This window comes from Prinia subflava, chromosome 3 (assembly GCF_021018805.1).
Source record: "Prinia subflava isolate CZ2003 ecotype Zambia chromosome 3, Cam_Psub_1.2, whole genome shotgun sequence".
In the NCBI taxonomy this organism is placed as follows: Eukaryota; Metazoa; Chordata; class Aves; order Passeriformes; family Cisticolidae; genus Prinia; species Prinia subflava.
In genome coordinates this window covers 3,093,645-3,117,910 of record NC_086249.1, presented here as the reverse complement: position 1 = coordinate 3,117,910, position 24,266 = coordinate 3,093,645, and the positions used below count along the sequence as shown (strand labels likewise).

The following is a 24,266-nucleotide window of genomic DNA, read 5'->3' as shown; positions in this document are numbered from 1 at the left end:
AGAAACAATTCCTCTGCCAAAGAAATTTTAGTTATGGCTTTCAGGCAACAAAAATAGTAAATTTAAAGGAAATCTACTAAGTAAATAAAAATAATAACAGTATTACCTGTATTTCAAAGTACCTTCACCAGTTTTTAGACAGATTTTCTTTTCTTTAGATGTGCATGGTACATGGGAAGGGGGGAGGATTGGCTCAACACGTTATTTTGCTGTATGAAGAAACCAAACAAAGAAACAGACAAGTGGTGTTTTGTATCATTAATCATTCTCCAGATGGATAAAGTTGTGTGTAAAGACTTCTTATGCATAAAGGAAAGGACTTTAATCTTTCAGTTGTAATGATCACCATTGTTCAATTGCAGCATTCCAGAGTGGAAGAAACCCACATTTTTTAGTAGTAATTACATTCTCCTTCTAAGAAATACAGAGTTTCATGCTGCTAGGGTATGGGGAAAAAAAGAGTGTATTTTTCCAACTTAAATGATGGGAAATTTCTGTAGCTCTCTTCAGGTTTACTTTTTTTTTAATGAGTAGCATAATTATGAATTAATGTGACACCTTTGGTAAATACTCTCTTTTGGGATAGTATCTTTACAAATATAGCTGTTTCTCTTTTTGTTGAAAGAAAAGAGTTTATAACACATCCTTTATATGTGGCATTGTGAGGAGCATCTATTTGTCTTTAAATGCTCACTCAATTTATTCATGGTGTTTTGAGCTCTCTTAGAATGCAAATTATGACAGCGATGTAACTACTTTTAAAGCTGTGGAGTTTTCCTGCAGTTCTTGTACTTCTGGGGTCAAACAATTTTTAATTTTCCTAAATCACTGCAAGATACTTGGTAGTTAAGAACTTGGAGCTTTCTGGTGCTACTTAATACTTTTTGATCTGTGTTTCCCACAGCCATCTTCTAAAACATTCACGTGTCAGCTTTTGCTATAAATATCATTCTAAATCAGCATGATCTGCAGCAAGATATTCCATTTAATTTCAATTAGATGAAAACTATGTGATAGATCATGTCATTCTCTTAATTGGAAAGTTGTTTTTACAGTGGCAGTAATTCCAAAGGACAGAACTGATGAGCTGCAGGATGAACTGGTTCACCTTCATCTATGATTTAAAAAGACAATGTAGAGAGTGTAACTGTATTCAGAACTTTGGGTTTGCATTTATCCTGAACTAATCAGCTCACTTAAGAAATTCTTCATTTCAGTGCTTTTGTAAGGTGATTCTTTGAACTAGCTGAAAAAGAAATGGAGTTCACTCTAAAATCTAATTATAATTTAGCCACGGGGTTCCTAGAGTAGCATGGGCAGCGCTTTAACTTCTCTGCTTCACTTTCACTGTTTTTAAGATTGCTGTCGTGATGTTTAACTGAATCCCTCTCGTCTACCAAGTAATTTATTTTAATTCCAGTATCCAGTATTGAGCACTTCAGAAACAGTACTCAGCCATGCAACCCACTCCCCCAAAGGCATGGTTTCTCAAACTTCTTATAAACAACTGTTTAAAGTTACTACAAAAAGAGCAAGAAAAGGAGATAGGATGTGGTTGTGCTCTGGATGAGAGGCTGGACATGATCTGGCAACGTGTGCTCGGAGCCCAGAGGGGCAAACGTGTCCTGGGCTGCATCCAAAGCAGTGTGGCCAGCAGGGCAAGGGAGGGAATTGGAGAGAACATCTCTGCTCTGCTGTCATGGGACCCCACCTGGAGAAAGGCATCCAGCATAACAAAGACATGCACCTGCTGGAGTCAGTCCAGAGAAGACCACCAAGGTGGTGAGAGGGATGGAGCACCTCTCCTGTGAGGAAAGCCTGAGACAATCTGCATTGTTCAGCCTGGAGAAGGGAAGGTTTTGGTGTGACCTAACCTAAAACAAAGCAGGAGAGGGGCTTTTTTACAAGAGCAGGTAGTGACAGGACGGACAGGGGAGAACTGAAAGAGATTAGATGAGTATCAGGAAGAAGTCCTTTACTGTGAGGATGGTGAGGTCCTGGCACAGGTTGTCCAGAGAAGCTGTGGATGCCTCATCCCTGGAAGTGTTCAAGGTCAGATTAGATGGAGCTCTGAGCAGTCTGGTCTAGTGGAAGGTGTCCCTGCTGATGGCAGGGGGCTTGGAATTAAATTATCTTTAAGGTCCTTTCCAACCCAACCCATTCTATTATTCTATGATATTGCTAATAATAAGAATATTTTACCGAAGTACAGCAAATAATAAGAGGGAAAGGAAAAAGAAAATTAAGCCTCTAATAGATGTCTGCTCTATCTTGCTGAACGTAGCTATTCTGTAAGATATAGATTCAAATGTTTGGTTAACTATATTTGCCTGCTGCCTATTCATTCTCTCAGCTGGCCTTATGAAAACGTTGGCTTGCAAATTTGGGTTCCTTCTAGAAAACATTATTTCAGGGCGTATTTCAGTTAACTCTAGAGGAAATAATGTAATCCACAGTGTTGCAAAATGCAAAGATAGTGCCTAACAGCTTGGTGGAGCAGTGTGTGCAGTGGGTCCTCCCTCACCTTCTCCCTGCTCTCTGAGTTCCTTAGGGCAGGTGTCCCCTGGGTGTGCTTTGTTCCCAGTTAGGTGAGGTGGAGCTGCTTTTCCACAGAGGGCCTTGCACAGCAGGCCTTTGCCACCTGCTTCTGATGCTCCTCAGTCTGTGTTGGTGGAAGATCCAGGAGTCCAGGAGAAGAAAAGAAGGGCATTTCACAGCAGAGAGGAACAGGCAGCTGGCACCATTACAAGCAGCCTCTCCCACTGTGCCACAGAGCTCTCGCCACTTTTCCCGTGCTTTTTAAACACTTAGTAAATGAGCTTGTGTCAGCCTTTGTACTAACCCCTCACCTAAGGGTTCAATCTAATGCTGAATTACAGAAATGTGAGCGGTGGGGGAAGCTGCACGTGGTAGAAACTGTTAATTGAATTGCACAGTTAGAAAATCTATTTGAATTTTTAGTTAGACATTTCTGGTGGCTGAAACATCAGAGGATGGGAGGTAAGGAAGGAAAGTCCTGCTTAATACCTCTATCTCAGTGTCCAGATGGACATGCAGCTTAGGCTTAGTATCTTTAAGCCCAGGATCCAGTATGATACCCAGCTTTAGCTGAAATTTTATGTGGATGTGAAGATATTGGAAGAGATGTCAGCATTTAAAAAAATAATAATGGGAATTGAGAGCAAGCGCTGAAGATCTCCGAGTATCTGTGCTATAGAGAGATGTCGCTGCAGTGAGAATAAAATGCCTGTGCTTCAAATCTGCTGACAGAATTAAAAATGACCTTTCTAAATTATGTGATTGCTCAACAAAGTTTCTTTGAAAGCTTCAGCCAAGTGAAGGTTTTAAACAAGAAATAACTTCAGTTTTAAGCCTGTGTTAGGCTGAGTCAAGCAAAAATATTCCCATGTAACACAAGCACAGGGAAGGGTCTGATTTATGCATAAGGAATTTCTTCTGTACTTCAAGCCCAGGGGTAAATGTAAAGTTTGTAAATTAATTTTGTTTCATACTGTGTAGAAGTGAAGTCCATAATGTAGTGTACATATTAAAACAGTTGGAATGTTTGTGAAAGAAAAATGATTGGCTTTAAATGATGTGCCATCATTATAGAGATAAAGAATATTATTCTTTTACAGTCTTGAGTTTCCTAAAATAAGTGAAGTGAGAAATTTGGACTTGTTTCTGATGCAGGTTTTAGGGATTAACCACGTTTCCTGAGCTATAGTTAATTTCTTGGACAAGTGTTTCACAGATCTTCCACACCTTCATAGCAGGTTTGGATTTGTTTCAGAATGTTTGTCATTTACATCATTATTTTTATCTTCAGAGAGAAAAAAATCAAAACAAATATGAAGTAACCCTTAGTACCCCTAGGTGTTAGCCCCTTACTGTAAATCTTTCATCAAATTACTTTCATCCATTTGTTATATGAGTATTACCATCTTGCTAAAGGTACTATTAACTTTCTGAATTAAGAAGTGGAATTAAATTTTATAGCAACATGCATCCAAATTGATGGAAAAACTAAATTGAAAGAAGAATACACCTGCATTAGACATGCTCTTGTGTGAAGTGCTTTCGTTTATCTGAGGTGTTTAATGCACTTGGTTGAATTATAGTTCTCTCTATCCAGTGTTATGATAAGGTTGCAACAAGAATATTGGAAATATAACATTTCTTCCATGCCTAAAGAACTGTCTCTGAAGTACTTAACACTGGAAAATGCTACTGCTCTCAGTGTAAGTAAACAGGAAGTATCACAGCCAGAAATTCCTCTAATTTATCTATCAAAGTCACTGTTGATAGGACTTGTTAAAACCCTTTTTGAGGGATTAAAGACTTTTTAATTTTTTAAATACTTTGCTCTTGAAAGTGTTTTCTGCACTGTGCCTGCTTGTATTTAAGCTTCTTATTGTGGAATCAGTGAGGATAAAGGCGTTTCAGTAAAGTACCAAGTTTACTTGAGCACAAAGCTCTTGACTCTGGGAAGATTAGCAAGTTTGAGTCTTAGCTTTTTTTCACCAGCATTCACTGTGAAGGTAACCTTTCTGCGGAAGATGAGGAACCAGGAGATGTTTCCAGAGGGGCTGGAGAGGAAGGAGCGTGTTCTGTTCTCATGATGGGAATAATTGGGCTCGAGGTCTTTTTGAGAAACCAGTTATTTATGTACTTGTGTATAGCTGCTGTGCATGAAGTGCATAGCAATTGAATGGACAGAATCTGCAAGATGGATCAAGAAATTAAGGATGTTTCTCCTTCAAGTGTATTTGTCTGGATTCCTCTTCTACAGAACTCATGGTCCTCAATAAAATTGGGATCAAATTTGTGTTTGGGTTTTGCTTATTTGTTCATTTTTGTAGAGGTTTTTGTCGTGGATTTTTTGTTAGTTTGTTTTGTTGGTTTGGGTTTTTTTTAACTCAGAAGTTCTCAAACTTGGGTTGAGATTGCAGAGCTTAAAAGAGTTTGTTGGCTATTTTCACTGTGTTTGCTGTTCCAGCATACTTTTTCTTCCAACTTCAGATAATCCAGATTGTAAATTGCATGTTTCTATCCCTATTATTAAAATAGTATATTGCTACGTTATTTCCATTTTGAATGTTCTTGAGGACTTCAGCTTCTGTCAAAATTTTAAAATGAGCTGTGTTGGTGAACTATAATATTTCTTCTGTTCCTTAGAATTTTACTTTTAAACCATTCTTGTGGGGTTTGACCAATATATTACACAATCTTAGGCTAATTTATAATGATCTCTATCTCTTTTATTTGGGACAGATGGTTCACAAGCACCAGCCAGGCCCCCTAAACCACTTCCTCGGAGAACTGCACCAGAAATACATCACAGGAAAGCATACAGCTCTGACAGTTCCATGGAAAATGTGGATGCAAAAATTGCAAAACTTATGGGAGAGGGCTATTCCTTTGAAGAAGTCAAGAGGGCACTTGAAATTGCCCAGAATAATGTTGACGTGGCCCGTAGTATTTTAAGAGAATTTGTCTGTTTTCCTCCGCCAGTCTCCCCACGTCTCAATCTATAGCAGCATCAAGATTTTCTTGGAGCATATGAATTCTACAGACACACGTGTGGATTGGGGAATGAGAGGAAGAACAGAATGGAATATTTTTCTTCCATCCTTAGCAGAAGGATGTTTGTTTCCAGCCGTTTATCAAAGGCTCCTGGCTGCTCTGATCAAGACTTATAAATATGCTGAGGCTTATGTATTTTTGCTAGCCATACTTTTTTAAATCAGGGTTGAACTTTAAAAGTAATTTAAAAAAAGTTTACTTCCCTAGAACTTTTAATCTGTGAAATGCTTTTTCTTGTTTACAAGTTACAGTTTTCTAGTTTGTGCCTGTACTATGTCCTGTTCATATTCCCTTGTACTCGTGGTCAGTTCTGCTGTAGCATTCCCAACAGTTTCCATGCTGACCACTCCATCAACTAAATCATCAGCTTTCCAGAAGTTCTGTGTTTCTTTTGGTCTTTTTTTTTCTTTTGCAAAATGCTTTAATTGTTTTTTGCATTTCAGCTCATCAAATGCAAAAAGTATGTGGCCTTCACTACTGATTTTTTTTTCTTCTGAGATTCCTTTGCTTTTGAGAGAGGAAGTATCTGAATGTAAAACACATTGTTCTGTGAACTGCCTTTTTAAAGGTATTTTGACATTAATGTTGGGCAGCTTTCTGTCAAACAAGAATTCCATGACCTGTAGTCTCAAGGTCTTTTATATGCAGTCTCCACAAAAAAATCCCAGCCAACGAATAAAACACTTCATGCAGCAGTGGTACTGAGTTCTGACATGTAAAATCTCTTTCAAATTTGAGTATTTGATTGCAGATGTTAAAAAAAAAGCCAAATGCACATGGTAATACTGTGTTTCTGTTACACACTAATGGCACCACTTCTTCATGGCAAGACTAAAAGGAATCTTTTTCAATTGTATTGAAGGTATTCAGGTAAACTCCAGTTCTGGATTCAGTAAATTAGAACATGGTTAATGTTTTGTTTGAGTGATTATCCTGTGGTTCATTGTGGCTTGGATCAGTTTGTATTAACTTGGAAACTTTAAATCTTTGATGCACTGTTAAGTCCTAATGCTACTGTAGCAATATTTTTTGCAAAGTTCTTTAGTAACCTCCTCCCTCCCCTGTACCCTTCATAACCTCAAGGATGTGTTTAACACCCAAATTCATTCGCTCAGTTTCCAGCTGCTTAGTTGGAAATACATTTTTGCTTTACTTGGTTAGTGATACTCCAAACTTTCATATTTGGTTTTTGAGCCCAAATTGATGCAAGCCAATTTAAAAATCTTCATGATTTAAAAAAAAGGGGAGAGAAGACAGCTCTATTCTGAGTACTTTCAAAGTTGAGTCCAAATATTTTCAGAACAATTTTTAAGAATGCTGCTTTCTTGGTTTTATTAGGAAACTTGGAAATTTTTGTTCCAATACTATTGAAAAAATAAAACCATGTGGTAGTTATAGTATTTTTCTCATTTTGAGATGTGAGGAGTATATGAAAATTTTCAGTGTGCCAGGCTGGGTGTGAAGTATGTATTCATTATTCCCTTTCAGCTGTTAGTGTTCTCTTTCACTCTGAGCAAGTGCTGGAATTCGTATCACAGGATCAGACCTCATCAGCCAATGCGTTTGTTGTAAAGATGTTTTTAAAGGCAGCACGTGGCTGAACTGCAGGATTTGGAGTAGCTGAGAACACCCATTGGAAATTACTGTGCTATCTCAAAGTCCCGTTGTTTCATCAAAATATTTATTCTGAAAACTAATTATTTTGGAGCTTCGTGAAGCACAGTATGGATATTGTTAATCTGCTTCAGTGATAAAAGTTGATCAGGAGAATTCAGGGTATAGGGAAGAGCTGCTGCTCCATTTGGATTTAAGCAAATGCTTCTGAGTTTATATTCCAGGAAAAGACATTTGCATCTTCCTGTAATTGTTCATTCCTCAAGTACAGTTTAGGAAAAGTTTTGGTGTAAGTTATATTCTGTGCTTTTGGCTCAAGTAAATCTCTTTCCTCTCTTTTGGGAGAGTTTTTTGTGTAGTATTGAACCCTCTTGTTCATTTAGTTTGTTTGTAACATCACTATAGCATTTTAGCTAGCTATGAATTGAAAGTGATTCATGCTATTAAATTATACACTCTGGTTGTACTGGAATTACTGAAATGAGGTTCTAGCATAACTGCCAGCATAGCAATGATGACAGTGAAAAAAAGAGCACTTTACAAGGATGAACAAACAATCTGCAGATTGAGTTTTGAAATTTTGAATTGTAATGAAGAACTCATTTTCTCTTTTTTTATGCAGCAGCTTAGTATAAATTACATCCTTATATTTCAATTAGAGGCTGGAACTGCTGCCTGATTAAGGTTTTTAAAGTTTTCCTTCTTTGTGGTTGTGATCACCAGTGACAGGTTTTTTTTATTGTATGTTAAAAACCCAAACTTGATGAGCAATATTCTGAGTGGTAACTTGAAAAGAGTTCCATTAATCATTAAATGAGTGTGCTAATAACACTTCTAAATAGTGGAGCGTGCAGACTGTTTCAGACCTGTTTTGGTTAGCAGTTTTGAAGTCAAACAGCAAAATTTGCTGCTGTTTTGTATCAACAAATAAACAGCAGCACTCTCAGCTTTGCTAGAGTGTTGATGTTTACTCTGCAGGAATTAATAGGCTTAAAATAAATTAATCTGGCTGTAGTCTAGTTCTCTAAAGACATAGTTCTCTGAATGTGTTTTTAACCTTTGAAAGACTTTAGATTTTGAGCCTGGCAGTGTGTTATGCACTTACATAACTTTAGGGAAGACTGACTTGAGTGAGAGTCCTTGGGTGAACAAAGTTGGTTAAAACTCAGAAACATTTGCAGTCTTTAGACCATCCTTGTGTTGTCTGTTGGTCTCAGCCTTTCTCTCCTTTTTGACTAAGTTACTGCATTTTGAGCAAATTGGCTGAAGCAGAAGTTGAGCAGAGCAGATGGACATCAGCAGCAAAGATCTTTTCCAAAGGCTATGTATAGGAAAAATGAAATTGTGTTAAAGGAAGCCATGTTAATGTTAATTAGCCATGTTAATGACTTGTCTGGAACCCTAAAATGGCCACTGGTAAAATTTGTTAATGTCCAGTATCTCAAGAGTGCATCTGGCACAGCTTTTTTATAATGTGAATTTAGGAAGTTTTGTACCAGGATCATTTCTTCTGTTTTATTTCTCTCATTTTCAGCTTGAAGCTTTACTTTGCACTGACAACTCTTGACCTGAAAGCATTTAAATTTGTGTCTTAAACATTGACAGATTTTGAAGCAAATGAACACCGTATTCAAAGCAAATGCAGGTGCTACCTGATGACCTGGAATTGAGCGCTTTTAGGAGTGACTTCTTGAAAAAGGACTTCAGCAGTTTCATTTTGAAGGATTTTCTTTCAAATAACTATTTTATCTGAAAATGCCTTTTATAAACTTGTCTAACGTGGCAAATTTAGTGATAATGTGTTCAATTAATTTATATTTTATTCAACGTTCTTTTTAAATTTTGGTTATTATGTATGCTCAAGTTCTTTATCTGTTCATGTAAGGTATTTTATAAAATTAATGTTAAGAGAATGTTGGGTTGGTTCATGATTTTTCAAGACTCTGTCTCGCTGGTGTTGAATATTTTCACTTCTCATATGATGCTTTAGCAACATAGCCTGTCCTCTGTAGGGGCCTTAAAAACCATTGTTTTGTAAGCCACAAAAATGAGGCCTTGCTCTAAAATAAGGTGAATCATTGCATTGAGACATGTGCTTTATATCCCCATACATTACCTCATTTCTCAATTTCAGTAGTAAAAGTTAATAAATTGGCAGTAATTTTGGAATATGCATGTGATAGCTGTATGGCAGAAAGATGCTAACCATTAAATATTTAGAATCCAAAGTGGTGAACACATCGTCCGACTGTATATTAATTTGCAGGGGTTTTTTCCTGAAGAAAATGACAATTAGCTGACACTGATTTTTTTTTAATAACCTGTACATTTACATTCTCAAGCATAGTACTCTTAATGTCAAATATATTTTAGCTAAAACTTTTTTTTTTCCTGTTGCTGTATCCCAGCGTTCTGGAAAATTTTTAGAAAATCGAGCCCCTCTACTTTGCATGACAGTACAACTGTTGATACTTAAATTAACCCCAGTGCTGTTCCCTGCAGTTGGATTAGACCTTCAGTGCTGAGATTTTCATGGAACTTCCTTCAGTGTGTTAAATCCTTGTCCACTGTGTATATGTCTCTAGTCATATTGCTAATTGGAGAATTCACCTGTTTGGGGTACTTGTCTTTAGTACTATAAGTGCCTATTTCTGTCATTTTTACTCGTCTTATGTGAAAGTTAGGTGTTACTTTATTGTGTTACAATCAAATTTTAGCAGCTGAGTGCTCTGGGAATGTTTCAGGAATTTTTGTTTGATAGACCCAGTCATTATTCTGTACAAGATACCTGCCTCCATTTATCAGTTTCAGTAAGTTTCCATCAGGAAATTGATAAGTTTAGATTTCAAAACACTGTGTGTGTACTGTGAATATTCCATTTCGTCTTAGATGATTTCATGTCTAGCAGTGAAAATTCTTATTCAGAATAAATGCTGATTCCCAAATCTAAATCTTAAATCAGAAAATAGATCTTCAATTTGTGAAACTTAATTGCATAAACATCATGAATGTTATAAAGATCTTAGAAGACACAGAATAATGTGAACTGTGACAAGATTCTTGGTTCGTAGACCTGCCAGAAGTAAAAGCATAAACCCATGGAATAGTGATCTCACTGTGAAGAATCTGTGTGGATCTGTGAAGGAATCAGCCAGTCCAACTACAACAGAAGTGCTTGGGAAACAGCATTTTTTATTGCAGTAAGTGCCACAGCAGCTAGCAGGATGGCAGAGGAGCAGATAACTAGGCAGAAGGGAGATAATTTTGTATCAACAATCCAAGCCCCTGTCTCCTGTTGCCCTGTGAGATTTAGCTAGTGTGAATTGCTGGGAGATGCAGTGCCCATGAGGGAGTGTTTGTTGTGATTTTTCCAGTTTTCAGTTACTGTGTTCCTCCCCAGGAAAGTGTCCTTCTCTGAGGACATTGTGTCACGTCATTTAGCAACAGCATGCCAGGGTTTTAGCAGCAGAGGGAAATGTGAAGTAGCATTCTGCTCAGAAAGTGTTTGCAAGCTAGCAAAACAACCAAAATCTTTATAAGGATTTCAGTGGAAACACCTCTGTTTTCAAGCTCATTTTGGCTTTTAATGGATGTGTGTACATATGCTGAGATGCACCTGCTGGTCTGGTGGAGCACGGAGGAGAGAGGATGCCAGCCTGAGGAGTCAGACCCAGGCTGTGGTAATCATGTTACAAAATACCTGCTCCTTTTGGGTAGCTGAATCTGCACAGTAGTCAAGCTACTCTGGCTGTCCATGTTTTACAAAGCACGTTTTTGTCCCTGTGTGGCTGGGGAGGTGCCTACATTTGCTCTAAAATAGAGACCTTGGCTTCTGTGCACCTGTGCAGTGATCAGGGCACTGCAAGTAGTATCTGCTCCCTAGTTCTCATTAGACCACAATGCAGAAAGTGGCCTTAGAGAATTCTTTTTAATTTGCTAATAGAGTGTCATTGAATTTCAAATTCTTTACAAACATAAGTCAATTTACATCATTAGTCTTTCAGAAATACCTGAAGGTAGTGGCTGGCAGTTTTCTGAAGCTACTAATTTGCTTGAACATGTGATTCAAGTGTTTCCTCTTGTTCATATTTTTGTTACCCATTTTTTGTGAAATTCTTGGGCCTTAATTTAAAACCTTTTATTCTCTTTTCACTATGGCTGTTGTCAGCTTTATTACCTAGGCTCATGCACTAAAATTGAAATCGTCCTGCTCTCCTACATCCCAACTTGGGCCATGTTCAGCCTGACCTTTGTCCCACCATGGATGCATCAGTGTGCATCCTCATCTGCTCTCTCTAAGACTGTTATCTTCTCCCACCCCAAATCTCTTCAGTGACATCAATCACCAGCACATCCTTCCTCTCTGTAATGACAGACACTTTACAGTTTCCCATCTCAGCTTGCAACCGCATCTGCATTTTTTTCAGAGGTCCCTCATAAAGTGTCCTGCTGGCCTTTGTCTGTCACAGTGACCTTACAGATTCCCTGCACTCTGTCCAAGTGGTCCCTGTGAGCACGGCCATCCAAAATGGATTGAGAATTCTATGAGAAAGCCTGTTTTCTTTATTATCACTGGCTTTTTTTCCTGTTCCCTTCTTGTCCTGGAAGACCACTCTTGTGTTTCACGATTTACTTGTCAGAGATGAAGATGAAACCCACTTCTTATTTCAGCACATCCCTGTTTGGCTTCTGAGATGTGAAAAGAAACCAACACAGATGACATCTGCTAGTAACAGTCCTGTTTGAGATGAATTGTGTCTAAATATATGGGATTTAAGAAGTTTGTCCAATGAATTTGGTTTGTATCTTGAAAAGTCAGAAATACATTTGCTTACTTTTAGTACTAATTGAGGAGCAGGTGGAAGACATGAATTTTATAAGATGTGTGAGTGAAATTGGGAACTTAATTGCAGATAAAGGTAATTGATTAACATGAGTGGCTGGGATAAAAGACTGACCTTTGAAATCAAAGAAATAAGTATCATTTAGCTTGAAAATTCTCACAAAAAGAAGGTAAAAGCATTTCATCTGAATGATTCCACCAATGGCCTCCAAAAGACTTTTACTCCTCATTTGTCAGGTAACTCTGCCCGTATGTTGGCTGTGTTGATGACAATTTTGAAGCTTTTTAGGTGAACCAGTAGCTGTGAGCACGACCAGAGATAGAAGGTTTGTGAATTTGCATGCTGCTGCCTGGGGGAGGATACACATGATAGCTTTCCCAAATTCTAATTCTGGGTGAATTTCATTAGGTCTCACACAGGTGTAGACTGCCCACCTGGGCCAGATCTTCAGAGACAGGACAGCTGGATGGTGAGGGAAGGGTTGAGAATGTACAACCTGGCTCAGCAAGGAGATGCTAGAACTGGGATTACCTTGGGGGAGCAAGAATGTTGTGTTGTGCAAACAGGAGGCAAGGGAATCAGATAAGAAAAGATTGGTGGATATTTGGAAGAAACTTAAGGAAGTGTTTCAGAGGGGGGATGGACGGGGGAATTTGAGTTGTCATGTACAAGGATGCACTTTAGTAGAGGTAATCTTACTTGCCATGCTTGGGACAGAACGTAGTTACATGAAAAGGACATTCTGCTCCTGCATGTCTCATTCCAGAGTGATCTGTGCCATAGTTACCCTTATTTTAGTGTTTGTCCTCACACCACTGCTCTTCACACACACACACCACACCCACCCATGCTGTGGTCTGTGGCACAGCTCTGAAGTTCTTTGTGGCAATCTGCTCCATCAGTTCTCATAGAGGCATTTTTTACCTGTGATTTGAAGTGAGGTTTCCAAGCCCTTCAAGGCTTTTCTATATGTTTTGAAGTTTGGCTTAAGCAAGGAGACTATTAGCATTAAACAAACCTTGCTTGGAGTTACACAGACTTGTCTTCATGCATTGGCATCTTTTCCTTTGATGTGTTGGTGTTGCTGAGTAAACAGTCTCCAAGATTACTAGAAAAGGCAGAGAGCCTTGATTGTATCTTTGATTGTGCTTTGGTTTTAGGATACTGGCTCACCAGGGCAGTGCTACAGGCTGTGAACCTGCCATCAGACTGGCTCTTGGTTGCCTTTTCATCCACATTCCATAACAATTTGTAAAGACAAAATTAAAATTGACTGTGGCTTCACATTGTGGGTACGCTTTGCACTTTCTGTAGCTGTGTAACTTGCTGTATTTGTGTGTCACGAGCATAATGCTGTAAAACTCCACCTCTCCTGAACCCTGTGCCATTTCCATGCGTGTTCAGTGGTTGCTGTACTCTGCCTTGTGGGGTACACTCGTCTCCTCTGATGGGGGGCACAGGACAAAGGCTGATTTCTTGCTAGTGAGGAATAACAGCTCGTACAGAGATACTCCTCTTGATGGACAAGCTACCTTAGCAATGTGGATTGATTTCCCTTGATTGGTGGAGCTGAAATTTATTTTTCAGTGATCTGCCCTATGGGGCCTTGTACTATTGACACTGTATCATCTCTGTATTTGAGCTTTCTCCATTAGAGCAATATCATTCCTCTTGAGGCTGCCTGGTCTCCCTTTCAAGACAGTAACAAAGTCTGTCAGGAGAGGTGTATGAGCTGTATGGAGGCTAGTTGCCTGATTTGTTAGTAGCATGTTTGTGGGGAAAAAAGGGAACTTCAGAAGCATTTTTGAATCTATTTATTTATTTAGAGAATAGGTTTTGTTGTGGAGAAGTTTTTACATTCAGTTTTTGGAAGCTATTGCAAGTGCCTTTAAATAAGCCACTCAGCAGTGGCTTTGAGGGAGCTGCATATCCTCAAACTTTTTTTTTTTTTCTTGGTTAATAAACAAGTATGAAACCTTCTGCTTCCTATACTTTCTGACACAATGCCAACTCACTGGTGCTTGTTCAGCAGTTACACTGTTTGAACAAGACTTTGTTGTTAATCTTTTGTTGGCACATCAGTGACAACAGGATAAAAAGGTTTCTCAGAGGAAATGGGAAGGAGCGTTGTGGCAAAGGTATCTCCAAAGGAAGAAAAGGGAAAAAAAAAAAGGAAGAAAATCCCCTTACGGAAAAAAAAAAAAAGACAACAAAAAACAGAAGGAAGACAGAAGAGTGTTCATTTGATTAAAAACTTTCTCCAGAATTAAATAAGAAGTGTAAATACCATCAGCTAAAATAGAAATGGTGGCAGGTAAAACGTCTTAATAATTGCATTTAATGCTGCTTTAAATTAACAAGAAGTCTCAGAAAGAATGGGGCTTTTTTTTTTTGTTCTTTATATTCTAATGAAAATATGTTTAGTTTAACAACTAAGTTTAGAAAATATTCACGAAATTATGTGATTTGGAATTGATAGTGAGAAAGTTCCCCATGTCTTACAAATGAATAGTTAAGCAAAGAAAAACTTGCCATTTAGCAGTTCTGTATCCGAGCCCGATTTGAGACCTGTTAAATTTAGAAAGTGTTGAGACCTTACAGGTTATTTTGAAATGGGATATTGTGGATTTTTTTTTTCTCAGGATCGAAATCTGGGTTTCACTTTTCAGTGCAGTTGCAGAAATAATTTTCCAGCTACAGAGCAGTCATGCTTGTGACTATGCTTTATGCTCATGACTGGCAATAAATCATGCAGCTATCAGGGATGTTGAAAATCGTTATTGCCCAAATGTAATGAAATTATCTTGGAGGCAGTTGTGATACCTCAGTTTCGGGTGGTCTAGTTTCAAAAGCGACTTTCTTGTCATCCAACATATTTTAAGATTTCTCAGTGCACTTAAAACTACCTGTGCACCCAAAATCCATAGCTGCTTTTTAAACCTGTTTATCCAGAGAAAGGCTGTAACATGCCCTGGTAGGTGTTCCAGTTCGTAGAAGGCAGAAGGGGGAGAGAATGGAGGGAGGTGTCCTCTTTCTAGTTCAATGTCTTTATAATTAATCTCTCAAAAAGCAGAGGTTTAGTGAGATCTCTTTGCAAAGGTTTTATGTGGTGCTGGTAAAGCTTGTGTGAGTTTTGTCACTCAAGAAATACAGTTTATGTGCATTTCACTCCATTTAAATACAGAAACACATCTAGAGGCTGCAGAGGTTTGTGAGCCAAGCCAGTAGGGCAGTTTAGGAGAGCACAAAGGAGAGCACTGCCTCTGCTTTTCTATAAGAAACTCGGGAACAAATTGGACAATGCTTCATTTGCATGCCTGCTGAATAACATGTAGAGAGAGGGAGACTCCCAGAAAACCAGCCTATAATGAGCTAGGAAATGCTTGCCTGAGCTCTGGGCTGCATGTCAGCTGCTTTGAAGCTGCAGCGGCAGCGGGCTTTCTTGAGTTGGGGAACAAGAAGGGGAAAGTCCTTGAGACTTTGGCACTTTTTTGCATTTTACATTTACATCAATGAATTGAGCCTTATTCAAACCAAGGGATCCCTTTTACAAAGCCATATCCTGACAAGAGGAAATGTTGCTAGGACAGGCCTTTGAGTTTAGAGAGGAGCTGGACTTGGAGACTGAACCTAAAAATACCAGATAAAGACAATGACAGGATATTTGGTTGACTGGGTTTGAAGGGGAGGGGGCTGACAATTATTTTCAAATATTTTAAGATAAGTTCTCCTTTATTCTTTATTCTCCTCCTGCAAATTCTGTTGACTAAAATCCGTGGTTTCTGAGGTATGTCACTGTTCCCCATTGTGAAGGAGAGACTGTGTTTATTTATGAAGGTTCTGTCAGATGAAGTCAGGGGGAAGAGGTTCCACAAGAATAATTTTAAAAATGCTTTGAAAGCTATTTTAGGAATGGTGATGCCAGAACTCACATATATGGAGAGAGGCATCCTTTGGATTTAAAGCAATATCCTTGTGGCAAGCAGTGAGAAATGAAAATGGTTTATGTCTCTAAGAAACCATTCAGTAATTTTGCTGATGTTGTGTTTGTGCTGTAAGAGCATATTGTTTCTCGAGAAGCATAGTTGTAGCTTAATTGTATAATTGGAATTTAAGCACACATCATAAGTGTAGCTCATTTATTTGCGCTCTTGAGAGTGAAAGTTGGTGCAATGCTGGAGATGGCAGAGTGGAGGCTGCAAAACACCTACTCCTGATTTCTAGGGAGTAAGAAATTTCCCCTTTCTACAACTGGACTGTGAGCACTGGCAGATAGGCCAGTCTGTAAATGATGGAACAAAGCATTGCAGGCTCAGTTTTGTTGGGTTTCCAAGCTCTGTTATGGGGTGATTTTTTGTCATTTTGTAAAGACAGGAACTTGATCAGTTCAGTTTAAAGGGAGAGTCAAACCATTATGGGTTCAGCAGGAGATGTCATGAACAGTTCAGAGAATAAGTGACAAAAATGGCATTTGCCTCCCTGTGCTGGGAAACAAAATTCATGTGGGTCGAGGAACAGAACTTATCTTGTCGGTGTCTGCGGTTTGTTTCCTTTCTTCCTTAGCTATTCTTTCTGTTTTTCTTGAATAGTTCTCTTCTGTTTATCCAGACTGTCTGTGTGTGATGCAAGTAACAGTACTGCCTGTGTGAGGAAAAACTTTTTACCAGGGTCTGTTGAGACAGGACAAGCTAACATTTGAATCTGAGGGATGGATTTAGATTAGATTGAAGGAAGAGGTTTTTTACGGTGAGGGTGGCCAGACACTGGAACAAGTTGCTGTCAGAGGTGGTGAATGCCCCATCCCTGGAAACAGGGCCGGGTTGGAGGGGGCTCTGAACATCCTGCTCTAGTGGAAGGTGCCCTGCTCATTGCAGAGGACTGGACTAGGTGCCCTTTAAAGGTCCCTTCCAACCCACAGCTACTCTATGATTCTGTGATTGAGGCCATATAAGGGAGGAAAGTTTCATGCAAAAGCAGATCCCAAGAAGACTGTATTATGGCTAAGGAGCCCTGTTCAAGCAGTTTGGACTCCAGCTCTTGCTGTGTGTTTCTGTTTCTTAGCTTCTATCAAAATACTGAAGTCAGTAAAGGCTGACTTCTCTGTGACTCACTTCTATTGATTTAAAAATGAAATCGATAGAAATAAAGTACATATGCCAAAAACCTTCATGATTTGAAATGGAAGGCAATTAAAACATGATGATCTGGGATAAAGACATCAGAAGAGATTTATGCTCTAATTAATCTACATAGCTTGTTTCTATTAAGCTTTTTCCTAATATAATAAAACCAACTTTTTGTTGTTCCACTCTGGCCTTTCCTCAACCAAATTTCTACTGCTTCAAAGTCAGGAGCCTAACTGCTGAGAGTTTTTTTTCTTCCTGTCCACCTCATAACACATGGAGCTCCATGAAGAAGAAACTGTCAGGATGTTGACATGAAATGCAGTGCTTTTGGTGTGACTTTTTTCTCATATTTGAGAGATAAGAGAAAACATGGAAATTAAAGATATACTGCTGTCATTCTTGCTCTTTATCTGATCCTGGACAAAAATCTTGTTAGAGTGGTGAGACCCCAGTGAACTAGATGCTGGAAAAGTGGAAAACACAGAATAGAAAAACAAGTCTTCTATCAATAATTTTGTCCCTAATGTGAGGCAAAAACATTAAATAAATAAATTTCCTATTGAAATATAAAATAGGAATAAGACAAGGGAAAATTTGAGGAAATAGCCATGTAGGGGAGTACAAGCAAACACTTATTTTGACAGGCACCATTTCTTTTATACTGGCATCTATGAAAGGTTGCATAGGAACTTTAACCTAGCAAAATTCTGTATGGTGTTAGATATCAGTTGGTTTTAATTTGCAAACACCTGAAATATGGCAGTGGGGGAAGTCTGCATGCCTTTTTAAGCCTAATTAGAACATCGGTTTCTTTCCCCTTCCCATTTTCAGTAAAAGCAGATGCACATTTTAGAATTATGCTTTTATAGCTGTCTTATAGTGTTTAACTGGTAGTCTCACCTCAACTTCTTCAGTCTCAGGCTTTATATTTTTCTCTTGGTTCATCTCATAATCTTCCCTCATCCATTCTATTTGCTTATTATGATATGATTTCTCTGTTATTAAGGTTTTCCTCAGAATTTTGAAATCCTGTCTTCACACTCTTGCTAGCTATTGCAGCCTGAGTGCCACAGCTGCCCGTCTCTTCAAGGTCCTGACATGTCACACTGTGAACTGTCTCCTCCTTTACGATTTTTGTTGCCCAGGGACATGCGGTGACAGTGACACTCTGCTCCTTTCTTGCCCCTTGTGTCTTCCACAGTGAGCAAATGTCTCATTAGCAGCTGTTCATTAGCTGCTCCTGCCTGTTTGTGCCAGCCTGGCCAGCTCTGGAAGCGGCTTTGGGTGCAGCCATCCCTTGTGTGCACAAACAGGGATGCTGTGTTGAGACCATCAAGCTTTTAACTGTGTCAGTGGTTTGTCTTTTTTTCTTGGCTGGAATCGTGCTTGTCTGCATGTTTCCATAGTTCTGTCCCCTTTGCAGTGTGGTGCTGAGTGGTAACTCCTCATCCACAGGCAAAATGCTCTGGGCTCTGCCATCGCTGGATCAGGCCATGGCTGTTTTGGAGACAGTGCTGATGGCACTGCTGATGACGTGCCCTGGTACCTGTTACCTTTCTTTTTGTTGTTTTGTTCCGTGAAAATGCAGACATTAGCATGTCCCGTGGGTTGTGGTGAGCTGTGCTAGCCAGGAAAGCTGTGGTGCTAGCTGTGTTCCTGCAGTGGGTCTGAAGGGGCAAATGGTAGGAACTCATCTGCTTTCCTCTGCAATCTCTGTTAACAACATGTAGTGTCACTTTCAAACAGGAGCATGCTGAACTGGGTGTATAATAGCCAGTTTAAATGTGTAAGAGCTTGCAGATTGCAGCAGCACAGAGAAATAGTGTTAAAGAGAACAGGGTTAATTTTATAGACCGGGAAAATAATGGGTTTTCTACCATTTTTTTTCTTACAACTTTTTTAACCACTTTTAAGCAAATCTGAAGTTTTACAATGAAATGGGGCATGTTTGTGTGCTTTGAAATGATCCAGTTTCTGCCTGGTTTGTAGCTCCACAGGGGAGTATTTAAGCTGGTCAGGGCTATTGGAAAAGATTCTTTAATGATGTGCCACCTCTTTCATGGGATATCTGCAGTATTTTATTAGGGTTTTTTTAACATTCTTGTGTATTGTTTGTCTGTAGGAGGTTGGTGTCTTGACTCTGCCCTGGAAACGAAGAATTTACTGTAAATGGGCTTTGATTGAAGCTCTGCAGCTGCTGTGGTTTCTCAGGTGCAGTAAGTGCTGTGTGCACCCCGGGGTCTGTCGGTCCTGACAACACACCGTTCATGTTATCTGCATTTCCTGGCATCTCTTTTGAGAGTGTGTGGCTCAAGCAAACATTTGGATACTTTCCTCCCCCTTTTGTCTAATTACCTGTGCCAATCACATGCTTAAGGAAGCCTGGAGGTCACATCACTGCCAATCCATGAGATCAAAACCAAATGGGAGACCAGTGACCAAATAAAGCAAAGTTGAAGATGGAAAGGAGGTAGAATTGCAGTAGCAGTGAAGACAGAGAATAAAATTATGGTAAATATATGGAGCCATTTGGATAGATTGATAGCAGTTGAGATGTTTAAAGGAATTTAATGACAGGGAAAAACAGACTTTTGCAGGAAGACTGATTTTGAGTTTTTTGCTTCACTTTCTATCTGATGAAAAACTAGTTACAGGGAGCTTTCTAGGATGGAGATCAGACAAAAGATAGACAGGTAGGAGGCAGAGGAAGGAGAAGAGTAGAAAGAATCTCTCTGCTTGTGATTTGGTTTAGTAGTTAATGAAGAAACAAGAGGAGTCAGGGAACTGCTTGACAGGGGATTCACACCTCTTCTGAAAATGGTTTTGGTGATGGAGTATGGACTGTCCAGTGCACTTGACCTATCCAGAGGCATGCTCCTTCCAAACTTTTACTGCCTGCCTTAGTTGCTGACTCAGGACTGATGAAGTGTCTAAAATGCTTGCCTGCAAACATGTGGGCTCTAGCTTGAGCACTGCCTTCATTCCATTTTTTTCAGCTTCCTCTCTGTGAAGACTTTTTCATTAGAGTTTAGAATTAGTTCAGTATATGGGTAGTGATTTTTCCCCTTCACTTCAGAGCTGTTTGACCCAAGTCTTACTGAAAGCCTGTGCCCTGTAAGACAAGGGCCTAGGTGTGCCATCTGCTGAAGGAGCTGGCTGATAAGCTGAGCTGATCAGATCTCTGTGTGTGCACACAGCCCTGCCCAGGGCTTTTCTGAAACACCCTCTTCATCCCTGCACGTTCAGTCCATCCCCCTGTGCCTGTGCACAGGAGAACACGAAGGACAGACACAGCCTCCTGATGTGAGGAAGATGTGATATCAGGGTGGTAAAGCCTCTTGCTGTGCATGCAGTATTGTGCAGCAAACACAGGAAAAAGGGACTTTGGGCAGGGTTTCTTGCATGCACATGGCACCCACTCCACACCTCTGCCATGGCTGGAGCAGAGGGCAGCTGTGGGACAGGGAGAGCACAGCCACAGGAGCAGGAGCTGCTGTGGAGCATTGCTGCAGGGTGAATGTTAACTGAGGCCTTGTGGCTCACACCCACATCACCGTGTTCTAGTGCTGCTCAGTTGCAAGAGGACCCTGGAGGGGTGGAAACAATGCCAGACAAGGTTTTCATCTGAGGCACTGCAGACTTGCAATCCAGAGTTGCCAACCTCTCTCATCTCCTCCTTTCTTGAGCCTGAGTTGCAGCAGCAGAGGCTCATTTATAAAAGGGTGTCACCTTAGAGGGGAAAGTTTGATTCATCACAAACGGCAGCCCTGTGCTTCAGCAGATATTTTGTGAGTCTAGTGAGCCTAAATCAAGGCAGTGTGGATTAAACTGTCCCTCTGATTTCCTAGCTCACTTTTGGAGGATGTTTGTCAATCTAAAGCCCTTTTACAGCCTGGAAACTACTGTCATTTAATAAAAGTCTTTTGAAATCCTTATCCATTATCTTGGCATCTTGTAGAAGGTACAATTATGTCCCGAAGTTTGGTTGAAGCCTTGTTCAATGGATGACAGCTTCCAATCCTCTTCAGTAAATAATGGTTCCATTTCTGTAAGGCTTTTTTTCTTTTCCTCTTTCTATTTGAAATCTCAGGCCAGGGAGCAGTGTATATTCCTACCAAACTGAGTTTAAATGAAGCAGACAGCTAACTTTGATTTGCTTCTGTTCCTTCTCATCAGACAAACTCGCTTGCATTAATCATGTTAATAAAAATGGCATTAAAATTATCAAGTTTTAAAAAGGCACATGACCCACCAAGTTACAAGTCATCCTGTATGCATATTAATTACAAGTCATCTAAATTTTAGTGAAAGCTCAAAGGAATCACATTATTCCCTGCATGTTGGCTTTAATTTGGCAAGCTCCCTTGTAATGCAAAACGTATCCCATCCTAATATTGCTCTCTAATCGCAGTGTGCTTTAATTTTGACGGATGACCCCCAAAAGCTTTAAATCCACCAAGATTTGCAGTAATTAGAATTATTTTAAATACTTTGTTTCCTGACTATGCATGGTGACATCCATCTGTCGTCACATGGATTTCTCATGTGATTACTCATTCTCCTTGCAAAAAAACCCAAAAAATTGAAGTAATTTGTATTGAGAGCTTACCTTTGCTGCTATGTGGTGGAGGGAGCATGTTATCATTTATCTCTATTTAGTCAGTGCTCCCTTTTTGAGTGATTGTACTCTAAAGAGGTGCACATTTTTCAGAAGTGTTGGAAGCCCTTCCCCTCCCTCCCCAGTCTCCAAGTAGCAGCATTGTCCCAACAGGAGAGCCAGAAAGTCACTTCACCCATTCTGAGTGCTTGCCAACGGAAACAGAAACACAAGGTAGACTTCACCAGGCAATTTTTTTTCTCTGTTTGATGCTTCCCTCTCCATTTTCATTTTATTGTAATGTTTCACCTTACAGTGTTTGTGCTATAATGTACGATGCTTGCATACCCAAATCTAGTGTGTATTTTCAGTGCAGAATATTTATTCATTTAGTGGCTGTACAAAACAAGAGGAAGTGTTGGGTTGTTAATCTCTTGTCATCTCCCCCAGACTCCAAGCAAGGTTTTTCTCTCCTCCTGAGTGGTGATTCCTTGTCTGACCTTTGCAGGACAGCGTGCCCTTTCTCAGTTGTGTTTCACAGCCAGGCCAATGGCTTGCTGCTGTTTGCTCAGCTGCTTGTGTTGTCCTGTACTGTTTCCTCTTCCACCAGCCTCTGTTTTATTCCTAGCCAGAATTTACGTGTTTGGTCTGCTCTTTGCTTTCTAAGATCTCTCTCCTGTCGTTTCAGATCTCTCCTTTATTTTCTGAAGCGCGTTCCCCCTCCTGAGCTCTCTGCCTCCCTTGGCTCGCTGATGTGTCTGATGAGGCCTCCCCTCCCAGCCTCCCTTTTTCCCTTTATTTCACAAAGCCCCAGCCCAGCAAATCAAGGTGCTAGCTCTGTACCACCACTTGCCAGTGTCTGGATTGAGGCAGTGAGCCCAGGAGGGCCCTGGCTTGAAGAACTAGGGGAGAAAAATGTTTCCTTTCTGGGCCAGTTAATAATCAGGTCATATTAACAAGTAAAATTTGATTAGGCTTCTGATTAGGAAAGAGTAAGCCAGGAGTTTGAAGCTTGTTGTGTCAACAGAACAGATTAGCTTGAGTCTGATGTTCTGCTTTCAATAAGGAACTGTTAATAGAATTATAGTGTCTGACTTCCTCATGAGGTTCTGACCAGGATGCAGGGCTTTGAGCAGTTGCTAAGTATCACAGGATATGCACTGGGACTTTGTAAACAGCCAGGCAGAAGGCTACCAAATCATTTAGTTACAATAAGCAATGCTAATAAGGGAGTAGGGAAACCTCTGTCTTTAATGAATGAGGTAAAATTTGCGTATTGGGAAAATACAAGTAGTTTGCTGTTGTTTGCCTGAGGTGACCAGCTGGAAGGGCAGGTGTCCTGCTGAGGGGCCCTGAACTCACTGTTGTACCAGGCTTTATTTGCAGAATAGCCCAGTTCAGTGCTGAAAAAGCTCTGAACAATTCTGACAATTGACCCTTTTTGCTGAAAGCGTTGAGATAATGTCACCCACACCTTGTGAGTGAGCTCACTGCATGCAAGGAAAAGCTGCCAAAATTATGTGACCTGGAATGGTAATGGCATTTGGGTTCTTACTGAGAACAGATTTTGGAAGGAGAAAATAATAATTGTAATTTTTCTTTTCTTGTAATTTTTTATTGAGCCTGGCCACTTTCAGCCAGCTCTGTGAAATTGTCTCCCAGCAGATCTTCCCAAACTAAACCATTGCTGTTTTGTCATACAAAGCAGTGTCACAGAAAATCAGGATACCGACTGTTAAAACCATATTGTAAATGCCTAACATTTAGAAATATAAATAATGCTTAGCCTACTTTTCTCATCAGGATAGGTTCCAGTGACAGTGTGATTAATCACAGGCTGCTCAGCATCAGTAGGGGGAAATGAAACCTATTAATGCTGCTGTGTTCTCCAGGCATCGAGGCTGTACTGGGAGGAAATGATCTCTGACGTGAGGGAAGACAGACTCCTGATTCAACACACAAAATTCCACCTGCTGTCAAGAATGATTAGGGATCAGAGCGGATTCTGAGGGTATCTGTGGTGATTGCTTCATCTTTGTGGCTAATGAAGTTAACTGTCTCCAGTCAGACCCCCATCAGAGTTCAGTGTGGTGTTTTACATTGTGCCCAAGGTGCTCCCCTGCCCCAGAGATGCAGGAGCAGGACAATTGCTCCCTTGGAGAATGCTTACTCTCTCTACTTCAGGCACCAGCAGTGTGTGGGGGGGAGTGTGCACGTTGCTGCTAGCTCAGAGCAGCAAGATTTGCTCCTGCTTGTTACTTCAGGCACTGGGGACACTTTTTGGATGCTGTCTCTAAGCAGGGCTTTGCTCTGCTGCCATCATCACCACCATCATTAACAATGCTCTTCAGCTTTATTTGGGGGGGACAAGGGGATGGGAACAAACAATGTTTCCTCTACATCTTTGAACTTCAGCAGGGCTGTGGATTTAAAAAAAGATATCTTCTGTTCCACGTTACAGCCAGGCTACCTCTGTCTACTACACAAAGGATTCATTTC

General features: G+C 40.0%; 1 protein-coding gene across 2 annotated transcripts in view; it reads left to right on the top strand.

The window, feature by feature from the left end:
- CBLB (Cbl proto-oncogene B) overlaps positions 1-9,104 on the top strand; it is a 126,053-nt gene extending 116,949 nt beyond the window's left edge. For both annotated transcript variants that reach the window (XM_063393799.1, XM_063393800.1), the window contains one exon: positions 5,275-9,104. In XM_063393799.1, the coding sequence (XP_063249869.1) occupies positions 5,275-5,537 (263 nt within the window). In that variant the 3' untranslated portion in view covers positions 5,538-9,104. The remainder of the gene's footprint in view (positions 1-5,274) is intronic.
- The last annotated feature ends 15,162 nt before the right edge of the window (positions 9,105-24,266 follow it).